The following is a 25,595-nucleotide window of genomic DNA, read 5'->3' on the forward strand; positions in this document are numbered from 1 at the left end:
TTATTAGGGGGTTCCTATGTATTTCGAGACCCAGAACATTGGACAGAGTATCAAAGTAATCATTCCAAAATGTACTAAGTTTGGAGCAGAAATAAAACATATGACTCAGGTTACATGGTGAGGAGTGGCATCTTTCACATTGGTCTACTATGGATGGGAACATTTTTGATAGTCTAGTTTTGGAAAAGTGAACTCTGTGTAATACCTTAAACTGTATAAGTTCTAGCCTTGCACACGGTGTGCTTGATCCGATTTTGTGTATTGCTTTGTCCCACCACTGGTCTCCAAAGTCTATTAGGTCTCTTCCCAAGCTGTCCGGGCCTTAACTATAGGGTGATCGTCAAAGGTCATAAGTTTGTCGTATATTTTAGAGATAAGTGAATCCTGGTGGGGTTTAAATGTGAGAAAGTCGTCCCAACACAGGGGTAAGAAGGAAAAAGAGCAGTAGCACTGTGTCTAACTTGAAAATAACGAAACAGATGTGATGTAGGTATAGGTTATAATCTGAAGCTAGATCTGAGAAACTATAAAAGGATCCATTTTCATAAAGGTCTCTAAAAAACTTAATGCCTTTGTTCTGCCAAAATGTATAAGATGTATCAACTAGTGATGGGGGGAACTGGTGGTTGCCTATTCTGAAGAAAACCTTAAGACTGCCAGGTGACTAAGACAGGCATGATGGAAGTCTATTCTGTAATTAGGGATTTCAATAATTGGGTCTTATTAGTACAGTGCTTCCATCGCACATTACATGAGCAAAGAGCCATATAAGTGCAGAGGTGAGTGGGTGCGTCATATGGTTATTGTACAGATTGCTGGCTTTTCAGAGGACAGTGTTACTTGAGGTCAGGAGGAGATCAAGTTCTACCAGTTCTACCTTACCAATCCAAAACTATTTTTTGGATTGGTATGTTCGATAGTTGTGGTTTCTTTTTGTGAAATCTTGATGAGAAATCTTCTATCATGATGAGAAAGTCTTAGACCTTGCACAGTTGTGAGATGTAAGATATGTGGAACAATGGAAAAAGAAAGGTCAGAGACAAAACCATCATGTACCTGTATGTACATGATGAGTGATTAGATAATGATAAAGGGCATGACAGGATTTACATGAATGCAGTGTCACAACTACTTTACTAAAAATGTAGCTCTTTATTCTTAATCGACGTTTCGGTCGTTAGACCTTCATTAGGACAGACAATCGTGCCACAGACAGATAAAATAAGTGATCAATATTTTTTTTACCAGAAATACATGAACTCATGAACTAATGAACTAATACATGAACTAATGTGTCGTATTGTCTATGCCAATGTGCTACACATTTTGCAATAATAGCATATCTGGATTAACCACTGAGCCACAAATAAATATATAAGCCATTGTTTTAAAAGCCAATCTACAAGCTCACAATACATTACATCATGTTGAGAGATTGTAGATCTGGTATTTTTGAAACATTTCAGAAATGTTTCTAATTATTCATTTATTTACTTGGCCTTTAATAAAAAAGGATAGAGAAAGAGGGGAGGAACAAGGGGAGGGGAAGGTAGGTATACCACAAATCTCCTAAAACATATTAATGAGCATGTCATACCGACACTTTATGAGTCTAAATTATTCAAACCAATTTGAATTATATATATATATAGGCCTATATATTTTTTTTTTTCATGATAAAGTAAAAAATATTCACAATATTTAGTATGTTTTTACATTATCATGTAAAAAATATATAGACTATATTTGTAATTTTTTCAAAAGAGATAATAAAATGGGCCACAGACATAGACAAGTCTTGCCACGGACAAAGTCTGTGTACGGACATGTTGATGACCCCTGATCCAAACAGAAAAGTCAGCTCATCTGATTGTATTAAACAACATTAAACATTGCAGCTGTACAGGAAGCTTGGATTATCCTCTTTGTATCTGCCAAGTTTTTATTTAATACAAATCCACCGTAGACATGTTATGAGCTACTTTCTGTTAGAAACTGAAAAGCACTGAAAAGCCCCAACACGTCTAATGGCACTGTGGACTAGTGCCAACGGACACGTCTACACATCCATGGCAATCAAAGAGTGAACACACAACTTCTTGTATGTTGCCATTTTATTTTAGATGTTCACTCTAACAGGGCTTCTCAACCTGCTTTTATACGGCAGGACTCCATATGGGGGAAATGCTTTGACTGCCCCACACTTGATATGTAGGCCTAGTGCAATTTCAAAGTTGAAATGAAGCATATTAAAAAATAAAGCATATATTATTGGTAACCTTGAATAGAAATATTTATTAGAAAATACATACAATGCTATGATTCCTGCAGATTTTGTAAATAATAATAATAATGCATTCACAGGCTATGCTTTTCAAAAACAAATAAAACAGACTTGAGAAGGATAAAAAAATGTATTTTATCAGTTGTCAAAGTGCCACCCCACATCATCTTGCCACGACCCCACTTGGAGTCCTGACCTGATCTTATCTTAGCTATGCTACCCCTGCCAGGCTTCATATCTGCTATTTCACCTGGACAATAAATGTGTCATCGAGTTATGCCACTGTTTGCTTTTGCTTTTCCTCATTAGCAGCTGGCCCAGGCTGCCACTTACACCCTCCCCCTAAATAGACCAGCAAATGCTGTCTTCCCATAATTACCTGTCAGACTCAGCAGATGTCGTTGGCAAGATGGAAGGGACATATGGATAGGTTTCTTTGAACAAATAACATTACACCCATCCTTCCATTCATTAATCTGGCTTTGCACAAGCTCAGCAAGCTGGCAAGTTCAGTGCTTAATGAGTCTTCCAGTTTAGTAGACCGTGTATTGTGAATTTGTACTTCCTTGTACTGTTGTTCTCATGTCTTAAATAAAGTACATCAATCAATCAAAACACCTGGTACCATTTGCTGGCAGATGTGTGCCAGTCACACCTAAGAATGGGTCCTGCAACTTTGACATCTGTCTTTGGTACCAAAAGCAAATCTTTCCTATTAATCTTTGGAAGAAAGCCTATGGTTCCTCAGTGAAGCAAGGTTGAGGAACCGGTCTTCTTGGGATGTTGTCTTCCTTTGACTTCACCAGTCAGACAGAACTCCTATGTTTGGAAATGGTACCAGGGCTGACACCAAATGATGCGTAACGGAACACCAGCTTCCACTTGCCCTATTGCAATGTTTGCACAACTAACGTGGCAGTCACACACCTGTGACTGGCACCTGAGTGACTGGCAGGTCACTCAAAACAAGAGAGATTATCAACAGAAGCATATTGGGGATTTTGGCACATTTATTGGGGGGCTACCTACCTGTTTAGCTGTATTGCTATATATTTGTATATATATTTATATTTACACACACACACACACACACACACACACACACACACACACACACACACCTGCTGAGAGAAATCATTCTGGTGGATGATAACAGCTCCAATGGTTGGTATGATAAGAACAAGGTTGTGACATGTTCATTTTTAATTACAGTTTAACACACACACACACACACACACACACACACACACACACACACACACACACACACACACACACACACACACACACACACACACACACACACACACACACACACACACACACACACACACACACACACACACACACACACACACACACACACACACACACACACACACACACACACAGCAGGGCAGGGCAGGGCTAACTTGTTCAGTGAGTTCATCTGGGTACATGATCCGTGTTTCATGAGGAGATGAGGACAGTGTCCTTGGCAGTGACAATGAGAGTTCTGTGGATAAAGCGTCCTCTCCTGTTGTTGCTGGGAGCAATTCTACTGGCCAGCTACATGTCTTTTATGAATGGATACAACCCATTAAAAACAAATAAAGATGAGAAGGACAAAGCACCTTTGGTACCAAGAATTGCAGATTTGGAGCCAAACATCAACAGCCTTCGTGAGTTCAGCAATCATTTATCCATCTCCATGTATGACATGAATAAATTAATATGGATAATTGTAATACTATGCTCGCTTATAAAATTAGTGTAAGATTGCTTAAAGGGATAGTTCCCCCCAAAAAAAACTTATTTTCTATCAATTACACACCCCATGTTTTTTTGGTTTTGTCGCATTCCCAAGCCAATAATTGTATGACCAGCGGAAAGATGCTAATGTCTCCAGTAGGAGACTCAAAGCTGACACTGTGAGTCTCCTACCAGAGCCGCCGCCGGTCATCATATTATTGGCTTAGGAATGCGACAAAAACAAAAAAATCTCCATCAATTCCAGTCTCCATGGGGTGTGTAATTGAGAGAAAAAAATGTCATTTTGGGGGTGAACTACCCCTTTAAGTCTTAGTAGGTGGAATTTTAAACACTAAAGCAGGGTTTCTCAAAGTGGGTGCCGTGACGCCAGTCCAGGGGTGCAGCGGAATACTTTGATAATATTTGGATTTTACCAATATCACAAATTATTTTATATGAGTTTAAAGAATTTGCAGCTGCTTTTGAAGGTGATCACATCAGAATTTAACAAATTGAAACGATGGTTTGACAAAAACAAACTGTCATTACATTTTAATAAAACAAAGATCATGTTTTTTGGAAATAAGGAAATCGATACACAAACAACTGTGATGATAGATAACATAAAGATTGAAAGAGTAAACGAAAAAATGTCTTGGTGTGATACTAGAACACAAAATAGCTGGAAACTCCATATTTCATATATAAGAAATAAGCTGGCAAGAAGCGTTTCTATACTGGGAAAAACAAGATTCATTCTAAATCAAAGGGCATTGTACATTCTGTATTGTTCACTGGTTTTGCCGTATCTGAATTATTGTGTGGAGATTTGGGGTAACCTACAAAAGTAACTTACAACCATTGGTCATACTGCAAAAGAGGGCAATAAGGATTGTGAACAATGTAGGATATCAGGAACACACAACACTCTCTTTTTTTACTGTTAAAGGCATTGAAATTCATAGACATGGTAAAATTCAAAACAGCTCAAATTATGTTTAAAGCAAGAAATAATGTACTACCGGGGAATATACAGAATGTTTTCCGACAGAGAGGGGGGCTATAATTTAAGAGGGGAGCTTATAACCTAAAGCAACTTCTTGTACACACCACTAGAGTCAGTGTATCACAATCTGTGGGGTCAATTTATGGAATGGTCTGGATTTGGAACTCAAACAAAGCACTAATATTGTACAATTTAAGAGGATGTATAAAAAGGACATCATTAGACGTTATAGAGTGGAGGAAGGGGTGGGTTCGATTGTATTCATTAATTAACTTATTATTATTTTAAATTTAGTGATCAGATTAGGAGTGTACTGTCTAGGTGACGCCAAATTAATTCACAGCAAGTGGGTATGGGTATATGTGGGTATGGGTATATATGGGTTATGTATAGAGCTATGTGTATTACAGTAGATATATATATTATACAGAGATAAGATATATATATAGATAGAGTATGGGAGTATATGTATACAGATATCATAGGATTTATATGATATAAAGTTATAATTTGTAATTGTTTATATGGATTATGAATGTTAAATAAGAAGGGGATAGGAGTAAATAAGCTTTGCTTCTTCCTACTCCTTTTTGAACATGTTGGGGATGATCAATGATCGCATTTTGAATGCTTTTGTTTACTTCATTTTTATTTTATTTTTTATATTGTGGCTTTCATTGTTATTGGTTGTTTTATTTTACCTGCAAGTTCAAAATAAAGTTAATCAAATAAAATTAAATGTCAAGTACAAAGTTATTTTCAATTACTTCTAACCGGAACAGATCCTGGTGACATACTATAAAGTATACATACGTGTGTGTGTGTGTGTGTGTGTGTGTGTATACACTATATATGCAATTCCATGACCTTTCTAATATATGGACTTTCTAAGTATATGGCATGGTTCATGCCAGTTTTACACTACACTGTCTGTAACCAACAGAACAGATGATCAAAATGAATGACTGAGATAAAAGGTCTGTCTATCCACCTGTTTCCGCGGGAATTTACTGGAGCAAAAATCCTGTGTGGGAAACATCCTGCGGGGGGACCGGAAGTAGGAAATAACGGCTCAGTGTGTTTACATTTGCCAGCAGAACGTAGCTGTACTGCGGCGAACGGGCCTTTTGCATGTAGTTGAAGTGCAAGGGGGCGGGGGGGCGGTGCATGGGGAGAGAGTCAGCGCACTGAAGTCAAGGCACACTACAGACTACTGTGTTGTTGACAGACAACGGATGCACGCTGCGAACGAGCTACGTTCTGCTGGCAAATGTAAACACACTGAGCCGCTATTTCCTACTTCCGGTCCCCCCGCAGGATGTTTCCCACACAGGATTTTTGCTCCAGTAAATTCCCGCGGAAACAGGTGGATAAAGGCCAGTCTAGGGATAAAAGCCCAGACCTTTTATGTTCTGTTTGCATATAGGAGTGGCAGGGTGTACAGGACGCTACTGTCACATTGCGTGATCTTTTATTCAAAATCATGCCAAGATGTTTGTTGATTTTCCCTCATATTTCAATACTATTCAAACCCGCCGGTTTGTGGATGAACTGTTTCGTGTTGACTCTAGTTGTGTTGATTGGATCCTCTCCAATAGAAGACGGTGAGGCTGAATGAGAGCATGTCATGTGAGCTCTGTTCATCTACTGCTGCACCTTAGGGTGTTCTGTAATTGCTCATTTATATTATATATGACTGTCAGGTCCAGTTTCATAACCGATATATAATGAAGATTGACAATTGACCATGACGATGAATCATCCGATCCTCGATTGAGTTCTGGCCATTGTCACCCGTTTTTTTCTTTCTTTTTTTTTTAGTCTGAAGAGGGCACTTTTTTACCGACGGGTAAAAGGGCAGGGGCTCGAGCCCCCTTTCATGTCTATGTGTGCACGTGCCTGACGTTACACCCATTCAGCAAATGACGCACCAAAAATGTCTTAATCTGGCTATTAATCTGGGTGTTTCCTAAATACATAATGCCTATGCAAGTCCATTACAACTGATTCCACATCAGCTGAGTAAGCACATTTTGGAACAAAACATTTTTTGTAAAAGAAAATTACAAACTTTTGCTATTTGATTAGGTATGTCAAATTTAATTTAATTTATCCCTACTTCTCAATTCTTGATGTATCTCATTTTGTCTCCCTTGTGTTGACAGACAACTTGATTAAAATCTTGGAACAAAAACAGGATGCCATGCAAAAAATGCTTGCAGAAGACCGCGAGAATCAGAGAGGGGTCATAGATGCGATGAAGGCATCACTGGTGAAAAAGCAGCCAGTGCGGGCAGAACAAGCTGACCAGAAGCCAGCAAAGGCAGAACAACCTGATCAGGAGCCCCAAAAGGAGGAACTGAAGACGAAGAAGAAACTGTTCCCCAAGTCTGCCTTGTTCAAGAACTGGGGGGGTGACCTATCTGAAGATGATCAGAAAGAGGCACAAGCTCTGTTTGAGAAATATGGTTACAATGTCTTTCTCAGTGACCGCCTACCTTTAGATCGAGTTCTTCCATATACCCTTAATCCCAGGTAAATGTGAGGTGTTTTTTATTGTATCTCCTTAGGCTGGACAATACCTTCTGCTATAAGTGTCTAACTGGAAGTAGCCTACAGGGGTACAGGAAGTTCCGGTAGGCTCAACAAAATGTAGCAACAACTGTAAGCGAGGTTAGTGAAAATGAGCCCCAACATGCATGGTCAAGGCAGATGGCCGCCCACTGTAGAGCCTGGGTCTGTTTGATGTTTCTTCCAGTTAAGGCGGTACAGTATTTTTTTTCTTTGCCTACGGACACAAAAAGTTTTGAGAAGCACTATCATAATCAAGATAAACTGTAGCTGCCAGACCAGGATCAAAATGGATAAGCAGAAAGTTTCTTTGAACAATGGGTGGGAACACATTAATGTCAGTCTTCACACATCAGGACTGACAGGCAGAGAGAGAACCAGAAGTAGAGAAAACATGAGACAAACACAAAATGTAGAAGGAATAACAATGGCAATTGTTAGACAATACAAATACAACTTTTTTTTAAATCTCCAAGGCAACAGATAAAGCTATAATCAATTTAGAAATATTTTCTTATGAATACATTTTGTTCTACTTGAATAGGTGTAAAGAAAAGAAGTACCCAAAAGACCTTCCAAGTATCGCTGTGGTGTTGATCTACTTGAACGAGGCCCTGTCTATCATCAAGAGAGCCATGCGCAGCATCATTGACCGAACACCCAAACACCTGCTGAGAGAAATCATTCTGGTGGATGATAACAGCTCCAATGGTTGGTATGATAAGAACAAGGTTGTGACATGTTCATTTTTAATTACAGTTTAACACACACACACACACACACACACACACACACACACACACACACACACACACACACACACACACACACACACACACACACACACACACACACACACACACACACACACACACACACACACACACTTCTTTAGACTCCTCACCACAATCCCTCCATTTCTGGGATAAGGAATGGTCCACTTAAACATGGATGCTGAGGAAGTTCATCAACTCTCCTTCAACCATTTCTCCTACCATGGAATGCCTAGGTCAAAACCTCAACAGACTTCACTCTGGAGATGTTGAGACCCAACTCTATCTATGATTGGAGTGTCTGATCTCTGTGAATGTTGGAAATTAAAACACATAATTGATGAATGCCCAATCTGAAAATCAACACCTTATTCTCTGTTGACCGGAGTGTTATTCAATATTATATTTATCCTGTTTTCTCTCTATACTAAATATCTTCGCCGAACATGGCCAATCGCGGGTCCGAGTTATACAGAGTGGTTAAGTCTGAAAGGGGCAGAGACATACAGAAAAATTAAATCAATCATGAGTACATTCATATCATTTTCAATGTAGACTACTAGACAACTAAAATAGCAACAAAAAAGAAACATTTGATGGTTAGGTCCGGCTTCTATTCAGTCAGCTCTTTATGGAGGATTTCAGTTAATGGAGCTGATTGGCTTGCAGGTAACCCATTCCACATAACTGATGCAGAGTATAGACATGAGTCCTTTCCCATACAGCTTCTGAATCTACATGTAACAATACACATACATAATCAGCTTATTCACTTAGGTTTAATATTCAATAATTAAAGTTAAGCAGGGATGGTAAACAGCAACTATATGCTCCATGATGAATGCAGGCCCATTCATATCTCCCTGTCCGTTTTTCCTTTTAAAATCAGAGGACCTTAAGGGGGATCTTGACATATACGTTAAGTCCATTCAGGACCAGAACCCAGGGCTTCGTATTGGGAGAGTGAGGCACGGTGAGCAGCTGGGGTTGGCCCAGTCCAGGATCTCTGGATGGAGGGCTGCTACTGCTGACGTGGTGGCTATCCTGGATGCTCACATCGAAGTCCATGAGATGTGGTAGGAAACTTTGCATCTCCATGCTTAATCTTTTTCTGTTATTTTTTCCCCATAAATTAACTCCATATTTGGTAATTAATGCAAAAGTGGCAAAAATATCAGATCTAGAAGCGGATTTCTTGTTTTCACTATTTTGGAAAACTATGAATCAGATTTTTTATTTATTTTTTTGCCAATGTGAAATGACCAAAATATGGACACCGGTTGAAAGTGGTCAGAATTAGAAAGGGTATGAACACAGTATACAGTGCTGGAATTCTCACAGAAACTCTTTCTTTGCTAGATTTGCTACCAACTAAGCCTGACCATTCCTTAAAATGTTAAAATCTGTGATATAATAGTAGTGGAGTAAAAAGTAAAATATTTGCCTCTGAGATGTAGTGTGTGTGTAAAGGAGACGGGGTCTCCAGGGAATGTGGTATAGAGCGGCACAAGGTATGGAGGTGTGTCCCGGTCAGAGGACACAGAAGAAATCAGACTGTTCCCAGTTGAGGGTATTTATTACAGCTGTGGTCTGAATCATATACCATACATACATCTTATTCTCTATATAAACCATAATTGTCTTCAAATATAATAAGGACTGTAACATACAAATATACAATATAGACTGATGCAGAAGTTATGCATACATACTACATGAGACTAAAGATGAGGTACAACAAACAGTTTGCTGGTAACATCCAAACAATGCTAATAAACTACACATCAAACAAACTGCAAAGTTTAGTATTCACATACCTTTGTGCATCCACGCACAGCAAAAGAATAAAAGGGGCCGTAAAAAATAAATGATAAAAATAAATAAACCGAAACCGAAAAAAGCCGAAAAAGAACTATCTTTGTGCTCCCCATGCAAAGACAAATTCAGGCGCCACATTCCCATCGCTCAAGTTCCTCTACACACGCCTGATTTTAATTAGGGAGACACTCTTGGGTGGCTCTTTATCTAACTCAAGATGACAGCCGGATGGTGCATTATTATTAATCAATTTAACACACTAAAATATGTATCTGAAAACATTTGAGCTGAGAAATAGGCAATGCAGTAACATGAACGTGCCTCAGCAATGCCTCTCTTTTTCTTTCTGCCCTGCACAACGAGATCTTTAAGTAGCCTACAGTGCTTGAGTAAATAGTTACACAACGGATCCTTTTGCTTCCTGAGAATATTGGGTGTTTGTTCTCTGTTCCTCTAGGGCGGAACCTCTCCTGGCACAGATCAAAGCGGACAGAACGGTGGTGGTGTCTCCAGTGTTTGACAAGGTCAACTACGATGACCTGGCTGTGGTGAATTACTTTGCCTCTGCCCATGCCTTCGACTGGGCCTTGTGGTGCATGTATGAGAGCTTTTGGCCTGAGTGGTACAAGCTCAACGATGCCTCAGTGCCTGGCAAGTAAGTTGAAGTTAGGGCTGGGCGATATGACTTCAATTCAATATCACTATTACTTAAAGGTTTTGCCTCAATTACGATTAATGATAGCAATGTTTGTAGGCCACCATTATGTACAACGAAGTATAATACAGGATAAAGTGGTTAATCAGACTTATCAATTTTGTTGATTATTTTTTTCCGATTTTTTTAAATTGAGAAGCGCTTTTCTTGCTTCACCCCGTTCACCTTGTTCGAGTCGTTCGAGGGGCGTCTTTGCATTGACTTTGTAATTGAACCGCTAGGACAAATATTTTGTCTTTCTGTGGGAACGCACCTTCAGTCTGGACACTGAAGCCTGATTTATACTTTGTCGTAAGATGGTGTCGCTCGCTAAAAATAGCTACTCTACAAGCTCACACAGCTTGTAGATCTTCGGGACGCAACGCCACTGTACGATTCAGACAGCGTATAGCCTAATTTAAGCATTATGATCTCTCTTCTGTATCAAATGTTTTGGTTGACATGTCAGACACAGTTTAGCAACATAACATAACATAACGTCTCTGTTGGGTGGAAACCTCATATGTCCAAAACTGTTACTTTTCAGGATTCAAATTCAAAAATAGCAAAAGTAGTAGATCGACAAGCTCGAAACGTTGTGGATCTATATTAGATGAGAGGTTTCTGCCTGACAGCAACGATAACATCTGTCTATATCTCTTTCTCCAGGAGTCCTTCGGTCATGGGGATTCTGGCTGCAGACAGGAAGTTTCTTGGAGAAATTGGGACTCTTGATGGAGGAATGGAAGTATATGGTGGGGAAAATGTTGAGCTAGGAATCCGAGTGAGTCAACTACAACAATACGGCACATGAGAGTTTTTGCTTGTTTCTGTGTTCATCTAACGCTTACATTTAGTTATGTATCTTTTTTTTTTACACCTGTCATTGGGAATCATCAGCGTTCAAAAGGGTGGTTCTGTTTTTAGGGAAATGTACTCTTTTCCCATCTTACCCAGTCAGACAGGGGAGGGCACAGGACTGTTGAAGCTCCTCTCAACATTATGGAAGTAGACCTTCTCCAAAGCTGAGGTTTTAATACTTAACAATACATAATAATGTTTTCACAAAGGTTTTCACAAGTACATACACAATCCTAGCAATTGCATTATATAGTTAGGAACTAAATACACATAATTGTATTAATCTGCCATAGCTGTTTGACATAGGCTAGTATCTTTTCTTAATTTATAAAATAAATATATATGTAATAAATATGTAACTACAAACTACACAATGTGTAGTGTGGCTTTTGGACTGTATAATATATGTACAACAGTGTAATTTATGAACAATGAACAGCAATTTGGTGCCACGGTGGCACATTCTCAAACAGTCCATCCATGGTACAGGTGGTCAGGTCCATTTAGCATAATGGAGGTGGAGGTCAATGGTGTATTTCCCTAATTTTGAGAGAAGCATCTACTTTGATCCCAGTGACAGTCAGGAACTGAGCTAAACTAGGCTAAGCGTAGCGTTCCACTTAAAGGGCAAGACCACTTTGGTAGAGGTCTGGGTTATGTAGTTACCTCGCCATGATGTGACTCCAAAGGTGGACAAGAAATAAAAAATAATTGCTCCGTTGATTAGAAATTGTCATTCAAAATATGCTCCCCATTGACTTACATGTACAGTAAAACAGCTCTCAAAGTCGCTCTTTTAGCATGTAAACGAACATAAACAAAGTTGATTCAGACAATATAGAACATCATCAAACCCAGTACTGTTTTTTTTTTTAATAAAAATTTTAACTTACTGTTGATTTTGCCATTTTTATTAGAAAGAAAACCCGGACTGGATCGGCGGATCCGGATCCGGATCTTCAAATAGTAAAATCATCAGGAAGTTGACATTTTTATTAAAAAAATAAACAGTACTGGGTTTGGTGATGTTCTATATTGTCTGAATCAGCTTCGTTTGTGTTTGTTTACGTGCTAAAAGAGTGACTTTGAGAGCTGTTTCAGTGTACAATGTAAGTCAATGAGGAGCATATTTTGAATTATCAATTTCTAATTACTGGAGCAATTATTTTTCATTTCTTGTCCACCTTTGGAGTTACATCATGGCAAGGAAACTACACAACCCAAACCTCTACCAAAGTGGTCTTGCCCTTTAAGCAGACATTAGCTTGCCTGTCTCTGTTTAAGTAATAGTAACATTCTCTTTTACATGTATTGATCTGAACTGAACTAATTCTGCTGAATTGTATCAAGTTAGTAATAGACATTATTACAGGTGTGGACGTGTGGAGGGAGTGTTGAGGTCGTTCCATGTTCCAAGATTGCCCACATTGAGAGGGCCCACAAGCCCTATATGCCGGACTTGGGCAAGGCGATGAGGAGGAACGCCCTGAGGGTAGCAGAGGTGTGGATGGACGAATACAAACACAACGTCAATTTGGCCTGGAACCTGCCCTTTGAGGTAATGTAGGACAGTGGTTCCTTACCTTTCAAGAACCCCCAGTTTGATATTCTATTGTCCACGCACCCCCATTTGATACAATTCGCTATTTCTGGGATCCTAATTAATAATATAAAATCCTCACTGTTAATTTAACACTAAGAGTGTACACGTGGGCCCATTGTGTACAGTTACAGACCCTTAAAGGTCAATTTGGAACCCTGGGGGTCCCCAGATAGGTTCAGCTGTGCCTTTGGTTTTTGTGACAACCACACATTTATTATTGCATATAAAACTATACAAAAATATATAAATTATGTTTTGTAATTGATTATACTGGATCAGTACACACTCATTTCACAATACAGAGGCAAATTCTCAGTTTTCTTTTCATACCACTTTCAACATGCCGGCCCTAATAGGCAAACGGTTTAATGAATTAATAACTTTTTCACAAATCTAAAAAAATAGCGAAAATAGACGATCGACAAGCTCAAAACATGTTGCGTTGTTAGCTTGTGGATAAGCTACGATTACAAGTGGCCCTCAAGGACCTCACTTTGAGAAACACTACACTATCACACAGTATACAGTAAACGAGAATTCTGACCCCCACCCTCCACTCCCCAAAACAAGGGTCATGGGATAGACATTGGAGATGTGTCAGAGAGGAAGGAGCTCCGAAAGAGGCTGAAATGTAAGCCTTTCAAGTGGTACCTGGAGAATGTGTATCCACAACTGGACTCCTGGGATGACCTTGTGGCCTACGGTGGAGTAAGTTTACCTGCGGTGGTGGGTGGCGCTAAATACTTAATGCACACCATATTGTGCATGAATTCACTAACCTTGTTCCCCATTTTGTCTCCATCTCACGAGGAGATAAAACCCGGAAAATAATGACTTCCGAAAGTGTCTCTTCGTTTACATGGTCCGCCATTGCTAATTGGCCCGATGGAGTGAATGGAGATGCACCTCCTCCTGTCTCAGTTCTGTCTCGGTTACAGAGTTCCATTCTGTCTCTGTACAGACCTACATGTTGTTCCAACCTACCACGAATGTGGCACTTGGTGGTTAAACACTTTAGAGACAGTGGCTCCCAACATTTTCTGGATCAGGGCCCACTTAAAAAACTTGAAAGCGTTCGCAGCCCATCCATCTGACCACTTGTGTGAACCACTGTTTTAGGAGATATATGTTGTACAGCTCATAGTGTACTGTACATACTGTACTAATACATGTGTCTGTTTCTGTTCTTGATTTATGGGATACAAAGATGAAGAACATGAATGCCAACATGTGCATCGATCAAGGGCCTGTGCCGGGGCATATACCCATTGCATACGGCTGCCATTACTATGCACCTCAGGTGAGTATCATTTACACGTGGAATTGTGGCCTCCTGAAAATGTTGCACGCCAAAAATAACCGATCTAGAAGCTCCTAACACGTTGCTGTGTGACCTTGTAGTCACACTATTTTCTGCATCTAATTATGAACTAAGTATACGAAGGAAGACCCCAAACGATCTGCGCCGTGGGCATTGGACCACCCCAAAAAAACAATCAATGCAACAATTTTTCACATTCACAAACCTCTGGGGCTAAGCTCCTGATCATGTCGAGTACACTAGCTCTGCCCCTGCTGCTTGGTATATACTTGTAGATTAGCCTGGGATCAATACCATAACTTTTTCGGGTTTCTGATCCAGTCGGAGCAGAAATAACTTTACGTCATCAGGTGGCCAGAACCAACGACCGGAACCACTGGCGCTGTGTACGTCCAAAATTATTCCCCTATAGTTTGGTATAATTGTTTCGTTTCTTTTGGTATAATAATCGTTTGGTACGTCCATCTTTTATTCTAACTCGTAGCACGACTAGCGAGACTAATTGATTCGCATTATGTGGGGAACAAAAACAATGTGACGCCAACCTGAACCACGATTCTTTTCCCCCCTTTTTTTCCCTAAACCGGATCACACGGCTAGTTTTAGAACGAATACCAGACTTTTCTCCGTGGTGGAAAGACTGGTGACACGAGGTTACTTGTAGATTGTCTATTTTGTGCGACAACTAAATAAGTATCAGGCTTCAGATCTAAGCACAAACCTTGTGTGCCTGTTTCTGTTGGGAAATTTTCTGATGTTTTTTCTCTTCAGTACACATATTACCGTGGGAGTGGCGAGCTATACATTGGCGCCATCAAGTCCCACAAGTACAATGAGAACAGGTGTCTGGTTGATGAGGGCGAAGCAACTCACATCCCTGGCCTTTACGAATGTAAACAGGCTACAGAGAAGGGGATGAGCCGTTTCTGGAGTTTCACTCAGGTACTGCACCTGTCAACAACACAATGTTAACCACATTCAACCTTGCGTCTCTATTTTGAGCGTGTTATTATTCACCTGTTTCCTAGGCTGTGTGTTTTCCAATTCCTGTTGATTTCATTGGATATCATTGGTCATCTGACCAGTTTCATTGGATTTCATTGGATCAAATCGACAGGAAGTGGAAAACACGCAGCCTAGAAAACAGGTGAATAGGTGAAAATCTTCCAAAAACCCTTCCCCATATTTTTCACTATTTGTCGTCCAACAAAGTATATATGGCTGAAGTGGTTTCTTTAATGTCAACCAGAACTATTCCAGTAAACTTTTCCAGGTTTGTACCAGGTACATTCCTAGTAACTATAATTAATACGAAAGTAAGAAATGGATCGTAATAAATAGTGTATTTTTGCCACCTAGTCATGTAGTAGGTTTCCATTTCTTTACTAGTACTTACTATGCATTACTTATGTGCACTTTCCTAAAAAAACTATCACCCTCTAATTTCATACATTTCCATAACAGCTTTTCGTGTATTAATTACTTACTATCCATTTCTGAGGATATAGAATATTTTCCTATAATAACTATATTTTACTACCATATACTTTCCTAGTAGGTTCCCATATACTTACTAAGCAGTTATGTAGTGCTTACAATCAATGTCATATGGATTCTTTTTTAGGAAATATATTTGATTACTATGTACTTTCCTTGTATATCTAATTACTATTCATTCAGGAGAGAGAAGACTTCAATCATTGCTTTTCTGCTTCTCTCTTTTTAGGGTAAAGAAATTAAGAATATAAAGACCAAGAGATGTTTGGAGATCACAGACAGCAGACTGGTGGTCCAGGAATGTACCGGCCAGAGATGGGAAATCCAAAATATCATCAAACCTTTCTAAGAGAGGAAGAAAAAAAGAAGAGTCTAAACTCTCTCTCTCTCTCTCTCTCTCTCTCTGTCTGTGTGTGTGTGTGTGTGTGTGTGTGTGTGTGTGTGTGTGTGTGTGTGTGTGTGTGTGTGTGTGTGTGTGTGTGTGTGTGTGTGTGTGTGTGTGTGTGTGTGTGTGTGTGTGTGTGTGTGTGTGTGTGTGTGTGTGTGTGTGCGTGCGTGTTGCATTGAGACTGGGCTTTAGAAGTGCATCTTTCTGTTATACAAGACTAGAGTGGAGGTTTAGGACTGATACAGTATATCTCTGCTGTTGGACAAAAACCAGTTAACTCCAAAATGTTCTTTTTTCAGGAAATGACACATACAAAACAAAAAGTGGAGTTAGGAGGTTTTGTTCATCATTGATAAGAACAGCTAAATGGACCTCCAAGCTCACAATGAGGTTGGAGGTCAAAAGGGGGTGGAGCCTGGAGTCAACAAAACCAGCTAACTCCACCCCCCTTTGATAGAGTTAGCTGGTTTAGCAGAAAGTTTGAGGATCCAATTGAGTTAGCTGGTTTTGTCAGAAGCGCTTTTTAATACTTTGTTTTTTTTGTTTTTTGTTTTTTTTAACAACACACAGACGTGTGTTAGCACGGATTTATGGGAAAAAAATGCGAAAGCGTCAAAATGGAGCTGGGTTCTGCCCAACAGCAAAACATATCTGTTCACACTTAAAACAGGACAATTATATTTTTGGCATTTGTATATTCTGAAGGACATTAAATAATTTGTGTGTTTGTATGGGCAAATAAAGTGAATCTTGGGTTTTGTAAAGCCCCCCAAAAATAGGTGATTGTATGACACAATCTTTGCATATCATAGATCACGTGTCACTGACCATGAAACTGACATGATACTGACATGATATTTACATGACCATGATATGGAGACAGAATGAATATTAAACTGGCACATAATACATAAGAAATTAATGCAAATGCCCCTCAAGAGCAACTGAATGCCACCCTGTCAGACATATTGCTTCTAGCACCTTCCAATGTTCTCTGAACGCCCCACCCCTGCTGAGAAACACTACTTTAGTGAATTACCTGTCAGAACCTTTAGGAAAACAGAAGAGAAACTCTGGCTTTATGCTCTGATAATAATTACGGTTATTAGAAGAGCATTGATTTATTGTATTCTATTTCTAGCACTTTTTGCGTGGATGTTGCTTCATGTTTCTTATGTTGGTACCATGGACATGGGTGGCAAACATGCATGTAATAAGAGCCGTTCCAACGCCATGGCACTAGTGACTAGAGTAACATGGTTCAGTCCAAGCAGTGTACAAACAGCACCATCTTGTGGTAGTTGCACATACATCCTTCCAAGATGTAGGATTCAGGAATGCTCTTCATCACTTGACACAGATTGATGACAAAACACCTGTAAAACCAGCTATATTTTCCGGGCGAGTTACTCAAATTTATATAGTCATATTGTTGATTGCTAGATCGATAGCTTTATTAATCCCCTAATGATACAAGGGACATTCTACCAGAAATGTACAATATCTGTCCTGGAACTGTTAAAGTTAATATAACTTGAATAATCCAAAAATGTCTAAACTAGATGGTTGATCTCTGTTCTTCTGTAAAGGAATATGCAAGTCATTATATTCTCAGATCTTTTTTCCTTTACCAGTCTTCTATGGTGCTTACCATGGTGCTTACCTGTTTTCTATGGTGCTTATTATGGTGCTTACCTGTCTTCTATGGCGCTTACCATGGTGCTTACCTGTCTTCTATGGTGCTTACTATGGTACTTACCTGTCTTCTATGGTGCTTATTATGGTGCTTACATGTCTTTTATGGTGCCTACCATGGTGCTTACCTGTCTTCTACAGTGCTTATTATGGTGCTTACATGTCTTTTATGGTGCTTACCTGTCTTCCAGAGCCATTCAAGGAGAGTTACGTCACCTCCGTCCACTTCTTCGGGCCAGGTCTTCTACATAGCCTATTGACGAATAGTGACAAAGCCCTAAACCGGAAGTTTACGGATTGCATTGGAGTCTAAGGGTTTTTGTAACCATTTCCAGTTTACATGAACCAAGTGACCGACGCTGTTTCTGCCCCCTCCGTGGCGGAACACTCTAGTATAAGGCTCTGCTGTCTTCTATGGTGCTTACCTGTCTTCTATGATGCTTACCCGTCATCTATGGTGCTTACTATAGGGCTTCCCTGTCATCTATGGTGCTTACTATGGTGCTTAACGGTCTTCTATGATGCTTACCGGTCATCTATGGTGCTTACTATGGTGCTTAACGGTCTTCTATGATGCTTACCTCTTACCTGTCATCTATGGTGCTTTTACAATGGGGCTTCCCTGTCATCTATGGTGCTTACTATGGGGCTTCCCTGTCTATATTGGACTTTCTATGGAGCTTACCTGTCATCTATGGTGCTTACTATGGTGAGATACAGTGGTTGTAAATCTTTTCCCAGAAAATAACTTTAATAAATAGTGCAAAAGTTCAGTCACTGCACGAAGCTACCAAGGTGTTGTAGAACAATGTTCCGTCAAATGTCTGTCCTCATAATATTCTAAACATTCTGTCATTATGTTTCCTGGAAGGAATGTGATGGAAGGGGCTGTAGAATGAATGATAAAGGCCAGTCTTTGAACACAGAGCTACACAAATTATGAGCAGATTTGCCATACTATACTGGTGATGTGGCATAATGTTTGGTGCAAAGACAGGTGTAACAGGGGGCAGCTCATTCAACACTTCTAGAACCATTCAACACTTCTAGAACCTAACCTAATGTCTGCAGGTGAACAGAAAGGTCACATTGTGTGTGAACGGCAAAGATTGTCATGGGCTGCTGCTTCACTTCTTTAATGGTCTCATCTTCCTGTACGTCCTTGTAAAGGATATGTTTAAAGCACATGTTAAACAACAAATTGAACGCAATTCCAGCAGTACCACATTTTCAGCTAATAGCTAGCTGACTTCTAAATCATGCAGTGATTCCTATTCACGAACTAAGCTGTGGTGGCCTGTCGGATTATGGATGGCATAAGCCATTAAACATACTAACATGTTCCTTTACCAATTATGGGTTAAATAATAACTCAGTGGCTTTTATACATTAGATGTTTGGGACATTGATGTGCTAGAGGTCCATGTTTGACATTACAAGTACAAGAAAAGAAAAAAAGACACACACTGCTGGTAATATAAACTGCCGCCAAGTTTTCTGATGTAAACTGGCTCCCCTATAAATAAGAGGCATGTCAATGGTATGCAACACCAAACTGATGATGGGTGTGATTTCCTCATGTACCACAAACCTGACATTCTGAAAACATACATTTTGTTCACCTATAAATATCATTCTCACCTTATCATCTTAACTCACTGTTGGATTGGATGGCAGTGGCAGTCAGGTCAAAATACTCTGGACTGGGTGTAAGGAGCAGTATGGCCTCAAGGGGTCACTAGTGTCATTCATAGAAAATAGATGGGAAGGGCAGAGACTGACTATTTTGAAACATTGGCTTAATTTGATATACACACACAATTATAAGTATCATTATTTTTACATAAACAAAAGAGAAGTTATTTATTTTTCTACATTTCTAAATATCTCTGGGCATTTTATTTTCCCAATTAGACTGAACTGAAAATTAGATTTCTGTCTATTTTGTCAGAAGTTTCTGCCATGAAAGCAAACACAGAGACGGAGTGGCATTTCTGTCTTTTATTAGATTATAATCCGCAGAGCTTAAAATATTAAATTGCTTTTAACTTAGTTAATAATTAAAATACATAAAAATGAAAGCCAGAACTGAAGAACCCTGCAAACAAAAAAAACAAAATTAAAATAAATAAAATAAAAAGGAGAATCATAAACCCAATCCTCCTTTCGATACAGAGGCTATGTCTGACGGAACCCGCTTGCGATTCTTTGTACAGTGAAGTCCAAGCAGACATTGTGCATTTTCTATACATGTGTAATGATATTTATGAACTAATTTCCTCTTTGATAATTTAAAAAAAAAAGAAAGAAAATTTCAAAGGGACAAATAAAATAAAAACAAAAAAATATAAAAAAATTGTGCTGGGAATATTGATGACATTTCTTGCCTTCAGCAGTTGTGGACAGTAACAAAGTACATTTACTTGAGTACTAAACTTTTTGAGTATCAGAACTTTACTTGGGTATTTTTTTCACTCCACTAAATTGCAAAGATTTGACTCCACTACATTTCTAGGAATGAAAAAAAATTATGAATTAACCACTAAAGCCATGTTTCAAATATCGTGAAAATAACTTATCTACAACCTCAAAACGCATTGCCATGCATTGTGAGCGTGTAGATAGGCCATCTTCACTATTATTGATATTTTTTTACTTTTTAAAGCAAGTACTCCAGTACTTTAACACAAGTCCAAATCTGACAAGAGCAACTTTCACTTGTAGTGGAGCAATATTTGAACAGGAGTAATTATACTTTGACTCAAGTACTGGGGGGGTTGAGTACTTTGTCCACCACTGAACTTCAGCAATACGCAAACAGCAGGGCAGAAAAAAAATACCCCCCCAAAGAAAACCACCACATTCTCCCCACCTGTCACCACCTCCTCGCTGTGGGCCTGCAGACATTGAGAAATGTCTTTGTCCTTCTCCTGTGCTACTGGAGTGAGGGGAGGGGAGGGGAAGGGGGGGGGGGCTTCTGCCACGCTGTAACCCAGCAAACAAGCTCTGACATCTGGGGAAGAGGTGTCCGCCAACCTCCCTAGTAGGGCCAGATATAGTCTTCAGTCTCGTTAATAGCGGTTCCCTCTGATCAGATTAAATATCTAATATACAATCTTTATATCTTCCTCTCCGTCTCTCAATTTTTGTGTGGCATTTGCCACGCTATGTCTTTACCGACACCCCCCCCCCCCTACATGTAGGTTTCTATGACAGGGCTGTTAGGAACGGGATACAGCGGATGATTATGTGACTACAGTTATACAAGATCAAACATCTGTAATATGGAGGAATGAATGAGAGCGGTCTTGTGGAGAGGGGAGAACGAGGGACAGAGAGCGAAAGGGAGAGAGAGAGAATGAAAGAGAGAGAGAGAGAGAGAGAGAGAGAATAATCTTCTCTCTGGCAGCAGTGACAATATTCTTTCAGGTCCTGAGTAGGAAGCGCTTTTAAACATTCCCCAGATACTCAACCTAAAACAGTGATTGGCTAGTATCGCCCCACCAGGCAGTAACATGGCTCCCTACTGGCCAGCGTAGTGGCCATCCACCCTACAGTCTGGACTCCCCCGCCACTAGGGGGGGGGTAGCGTAGAGGCTGTAGGATTAACAGAGATGCCTTTTTCTCCACACGTTTTAACAACACTGTACAATAGTATGTTTAAGCAAAGCAAAGCCCCCATCCTACACTGTATGACAAGCAGAGGACGGGGGGAGGGGAGGGGGGGATGGGCAAATGGTCACACTGTCCTCCACCGAGCAAAAAAAATAAAAAATAAAAATTAATGAAACTAAATAAAACTCCAACATCAACAAAAAAAACAAAAAAAAATCAAATAAAACAAAAAATAAAAACATACATTTTTGTTCCTAGTTTAAATTGCAGAGAAGATGGGAGGGATTTGCCCCTTGGGAGGAAGCGCTCACGCCAATTCCTGCTGGCGTGACAAACCCCTCCCCGCCACCCCACCCCCTCGATAAAACCCCCCCGCCCCCTCTCCTTCCGTCCGTCTGGCTGGTTGGTGTCGTAGCGAAATATAAGGGTAGTGGAAGGTCTCTAAGTCCTGCTGGCGCCGTTGGTGCCTAGGAAAGGGGGGGGCCAGGCTGTGTTTTCCTCTCTCCATCTATCTTAATCTTCTATCACCCCCCGGGGCTGGTGGTCTCAACGCGGCCCCTGCTCATCTCTCCGTCACATGGTTTTGTGAAGAGGGAGAGGGGTCTGAGGGGGCCGGGTCGGCGGAGGAGGGGACGGGGGGCTGCGGCGGGACGGGGGCGCAGAGGATTTCGGACAGGTCGTCCATGATACAGGTCTCCTTGGGGTCGACCAGGTTGAATTCCCTTACGAAAACGATGAAATGTGCGTACAGAGTGTTCAGGTGACCCTGCAGGTCCAGAGCCAAAGTCTCTTTAAAGTGCGCCCAGTAGAGGTGAGCCAGCACGTGGAACAGGTACCGGCAGATCTTCTTTACCAAGGACTCGAACGAGTTGGGGAACTCCTTGCCTGGAAGGGAAAGAGGACACAAGACTGGGTTTAGATATCGTCGCTGTGCACAAACCTCTTATCTCCATGTTTTAACTTTTTTCGTAGATTAACGCTCGGGAATTGAACCAGCGACTCGCTGTCATGCTGCATTAGAGCCTATATGATGCCTGTATGCGGCTTAACATTGATTAAAGATAGGGTAAGTGATATTTTGTTAAAATAAGTGTTAAATAGCTCTATGTTCTGATAATACTTATTGCTATCGAGTGTTTGTTCAGTAACAGAAGTTTCCCTGTCTCTCCAGCTCTTCAGTAAACAAAACATTTATTTGCAGCTCGAGATAATTTAACAATTTGATCCAATCAGGAGAGATAACACATACAGGATGTAGGATTAATAAGTGAAATTGGAAGTGATGACATAAAGACATTAGCAGATAAAATTGGAACACAATACAATTTAAGCTGATAAATGGGTACGCGGTACGGTTTGGCTGAATTTAAGCAACCCAACTGAAATTGTATTTTCTGTTTATTAAAGAGCTTGAGAGACGAGGACACCTCTGTTACTGAATAAACACTCTATAGCAATGATTATTATCAGAGTATACAGCTTTAACTTAATTTTTTATTTATTTTTTTACCAAAAGATATCGCTTACCCTACCTTTAATCAATGTTGACCTTCATCATCCTGATGAAGGTCTGTGACCTTAGAACTATTCTGCCTGAATACTTCCTTGTGCATCGGGTCACACTACTACGTGTAAACCAGGCTTTATTGAAGTCAAATACCTGGCCTGTCGATTACCAATTGTAAGAAAAACGTTGGTATAAGTCAGCTGACTACTGAGCTACACTGCCCTGCTGTTCAACAAGTGCACCAGCAGAGGGCACTGCAACACCATCACATTGTAAACATCTGTATAATTTAGATTCAAGATTTAAAGACTGTATTTTATACATGTAATGCAAAGATAATGTCCAACACACAGTAAATAGTACAAGGTTTAATGGTAATAAAAGTTAGGTATATCAAGTAACAAGTAATAAAGTGTAAGTAAATCTAATACATGTGCCCTCAAATTTAGAACTGCACCTTCCCTGATACTGAAGCACAGCTGAAAATGTGTGCTAATTTAACCCTGAAAGTGTAAATATGAACATGGGTACATTCTCAGAGTTGAGGGGTTTGCTTTGTAGCAGCTGAAAGCCTGAAACCAAAGAAGAAAACGAATTACCGTATTTTGTAGGGAAGATGTCGTCGTCTGTGACCAGTTTTTGACAAAGACTCATGACAAAGTCGACGTATTGAGGAGCAGTGCACTTCGTCTTTTTCCCCCTCTCATCATACCAGTAGTATATTCTGCAGAGACAGACAAGGAAGGGGAAGTGTTACATAATGCTGCACATTTCACAACACATAATTGCCGTTGGACAGGAAACTTGTATGTCCATATTTAATCTATTTATAGTCGCTGTCGGGGTAGAATCCTCTTATCTCCATATTCTAACATTGTGTTTTTTCGTTAATTAACGTCCTACTTGATTCTGCAACTTGAAGTAGCCGATCTGAAAGCTTAAAAAGCGGCGCGAAGCGATGCGCCTTGAGCTTGCAGATCTGCTACTTTTGCCATTTTTGAATTTGAATCCTGAAAAGTAACAGTTTTGGACATATGAGGTTTCCACCGGACAGAGACGATATGTTTTTCCATAAATTAATGCCCTATTTTATACATTGTCATATATATTTTTTTGCTACTTTGGAAATTTTTGTGAAAAATATTGAACGTTTTTGCCAACAATGAGATGCCAAAAATAGGGACATCAGGTTCAAAGTGGTTAAGTGTGATTTATAAATATTTAACCAATTAACAAGAGCTTGTGAGTAAGTAACTATATTGGATCCATTAGAATAGAGGTTATTTCCATCATGAAAACATCACATGCACATTTTTACAACATGATCCGTGTTGGAAGTGACGGTGAGTACGGATATTTCACAACTACGAACTGGGCTCATTTTTGATTCAATGTTGAGTGAATGTTTTTCCAAAGATGTTCACGGTCGGTCGGGGGTAAAGCAGGTTACATATCAAGAAGAGCATTTCCTGAAACTCGGAAACGGCTGATTCATTTACAGCACCCGTTAGGACAAGACAGAGGTGTCTGATGACACACTGCCCACATCCAGGCTGTTTCACAACTCTGGACAAACCCAGATTCCTTCCTGCTCTCTTTCTGAATGACTGGTGTCTGTATAAGGACATGGCCTCCTCATCACACTGGTCTCAAGCCTGCCCCCTGGTGTCCTGGATGGAACCACACATCCAAACACAAGCCATCATCTTTGCATATTTTCATTCCAGTGGACTTAGTGAACCCGCTGCCCCGGGCCTTTCATTTCCTGATCGGGCCAAATTCCCTGCAGTCTCAGGAGTAACGCGACACCGATCCCCCTGTCGCTTGGCCCGGTCCCTCCGCTGGTCAAACATTTCCGGGGAGGGTGACCCAGATAAGCTGAGCGGCGTAACCGAAGGCCGAAACCCCTCAGGGCCCGGGCGACAGAAGAATCATAGTCAGCGAAAGGTCAAGCCGGGTGTCAACAAACAAACACAACGGCAGTCACGCTAGCAAGTCAGCAGACACCTCAGAGATAGGAGCAGGGCGGCTATTAGCCAACTAATGAAGCCTGGAAGCCGACTGAGTTACAAAAGTGGGAAGGGTATCCGATCCAGATTCTAGGCTGAAACCAGACTCATTCAGGTTGGGGCTCAATGAGGTGAATCTAACAGCTGACAGTTGACAGGCCCAAAAATAGCAAAAAAAACTTGCGTCGCGTGAGCTTGTAGTTACTTTCGCTATATTTGAAA

General features: G+C 40.2%; 2 protein-coding genes across 5 annotated transcripts in view; one reads left to right on the forward strand and one right to left on the reverse strand.

The window, feature by feature from the left end:
• Window positions 1-3,687: 3,687 nt before the first annotated feature.
• LOC308091740 (putative polypeptide N-acetylgalactosaminyltransferase 8) lies at window positions 3,688-17,357 on the forward strand. Its single transcript, XM_080437450.1, has 11 exons — window positions 3,688-3,945; window positions 7,187-7,556; window positions 8,137-8,303; window positions 9,255-9,441; window positions 10,641-10,838; window positions 11,547-11,661; window positions 13,111-13,296; window positions 13,912-14,049; window positions 14,549-14,641; window positions 15,434-15,604; window positions 16,389-17,357. The coding sequence occupies exons 1-11, from the start codon at window positions 3,744-3,746 to the stop codon at window positions 16,506-16,508; spliced, it is 1,947 nt and encodes a 648-aa protein (XP_080293576.1). The 5' UTR covers window positions 3,688-3,743; the 3' UTR covers window positions 16,509-17,357.
• Window positions 17,358-20,228: 2,871 nt separating this feature from the next.
• Window positions 20,229-25,595, reverse strand: part of mob2a (MOB kinase activator 2a) — a 91,679-nt gene continuing 86,312 nt past the window's right edge. For all 4 annotated transcript variants that reach the window (XM_080438582.1, XM_080438581.1, XM_080438580.1 and 1 more), the window contains exons 4-5: window positions 23,964-24,088; window positions 20,229-22,742 (exon numbers count right to left, since the gene is read on the reverse strand). In XM_080438582.1, coding sequence (XP_080294708.1) covers window positions 22,420-22,742; window positions 23,964-24,088 — 448 coding nt within the window. In that variant the 3' untranslated portion in view covers window positions 20,229-22,419. The remainder of the gene's footprint in view (window positions 22,743-23,963; window positions 24,089-25,595) is intronic.

The sequence above is a fragment of the Gymnoscopelus braueri genome (assembly GCF_963280865.1).
Source record: "Gymnoscopelus braueri genome assembly, chromosome: 9".
Classification (NCBI taxonomy): domain Eukaryota; kingdom Metazoa; phylum Chordata; class Actinopteri; order Myctophiformes; family Myctophidae; genus Gymnoscopelus; species Gymnoscopelus braueri.

Coding starts and splice junctions, on each gene's coding strand:
- LOC308091740 (XM_080437450.1), top strand. CDS start 3,744: ATGAGGACAGTGTCCTTGGCAGTGACAATGAGAGTTCTGTGGATAAAG. Junction 14,050..14,548: donor ACCTTGTGGCCTACGGTGGA/GTAAGTTTACCT, acceptor TGGGATACAAAG/ATGAAGAACATGAATGCCAA. Junction 15,605..16,388: donor GTTTCTGGAGTTTCACTCAG/GTACTGCACCTG, acceptor CTCTCTTTTTAG/GGTAAAGAAATTAAGAATAT.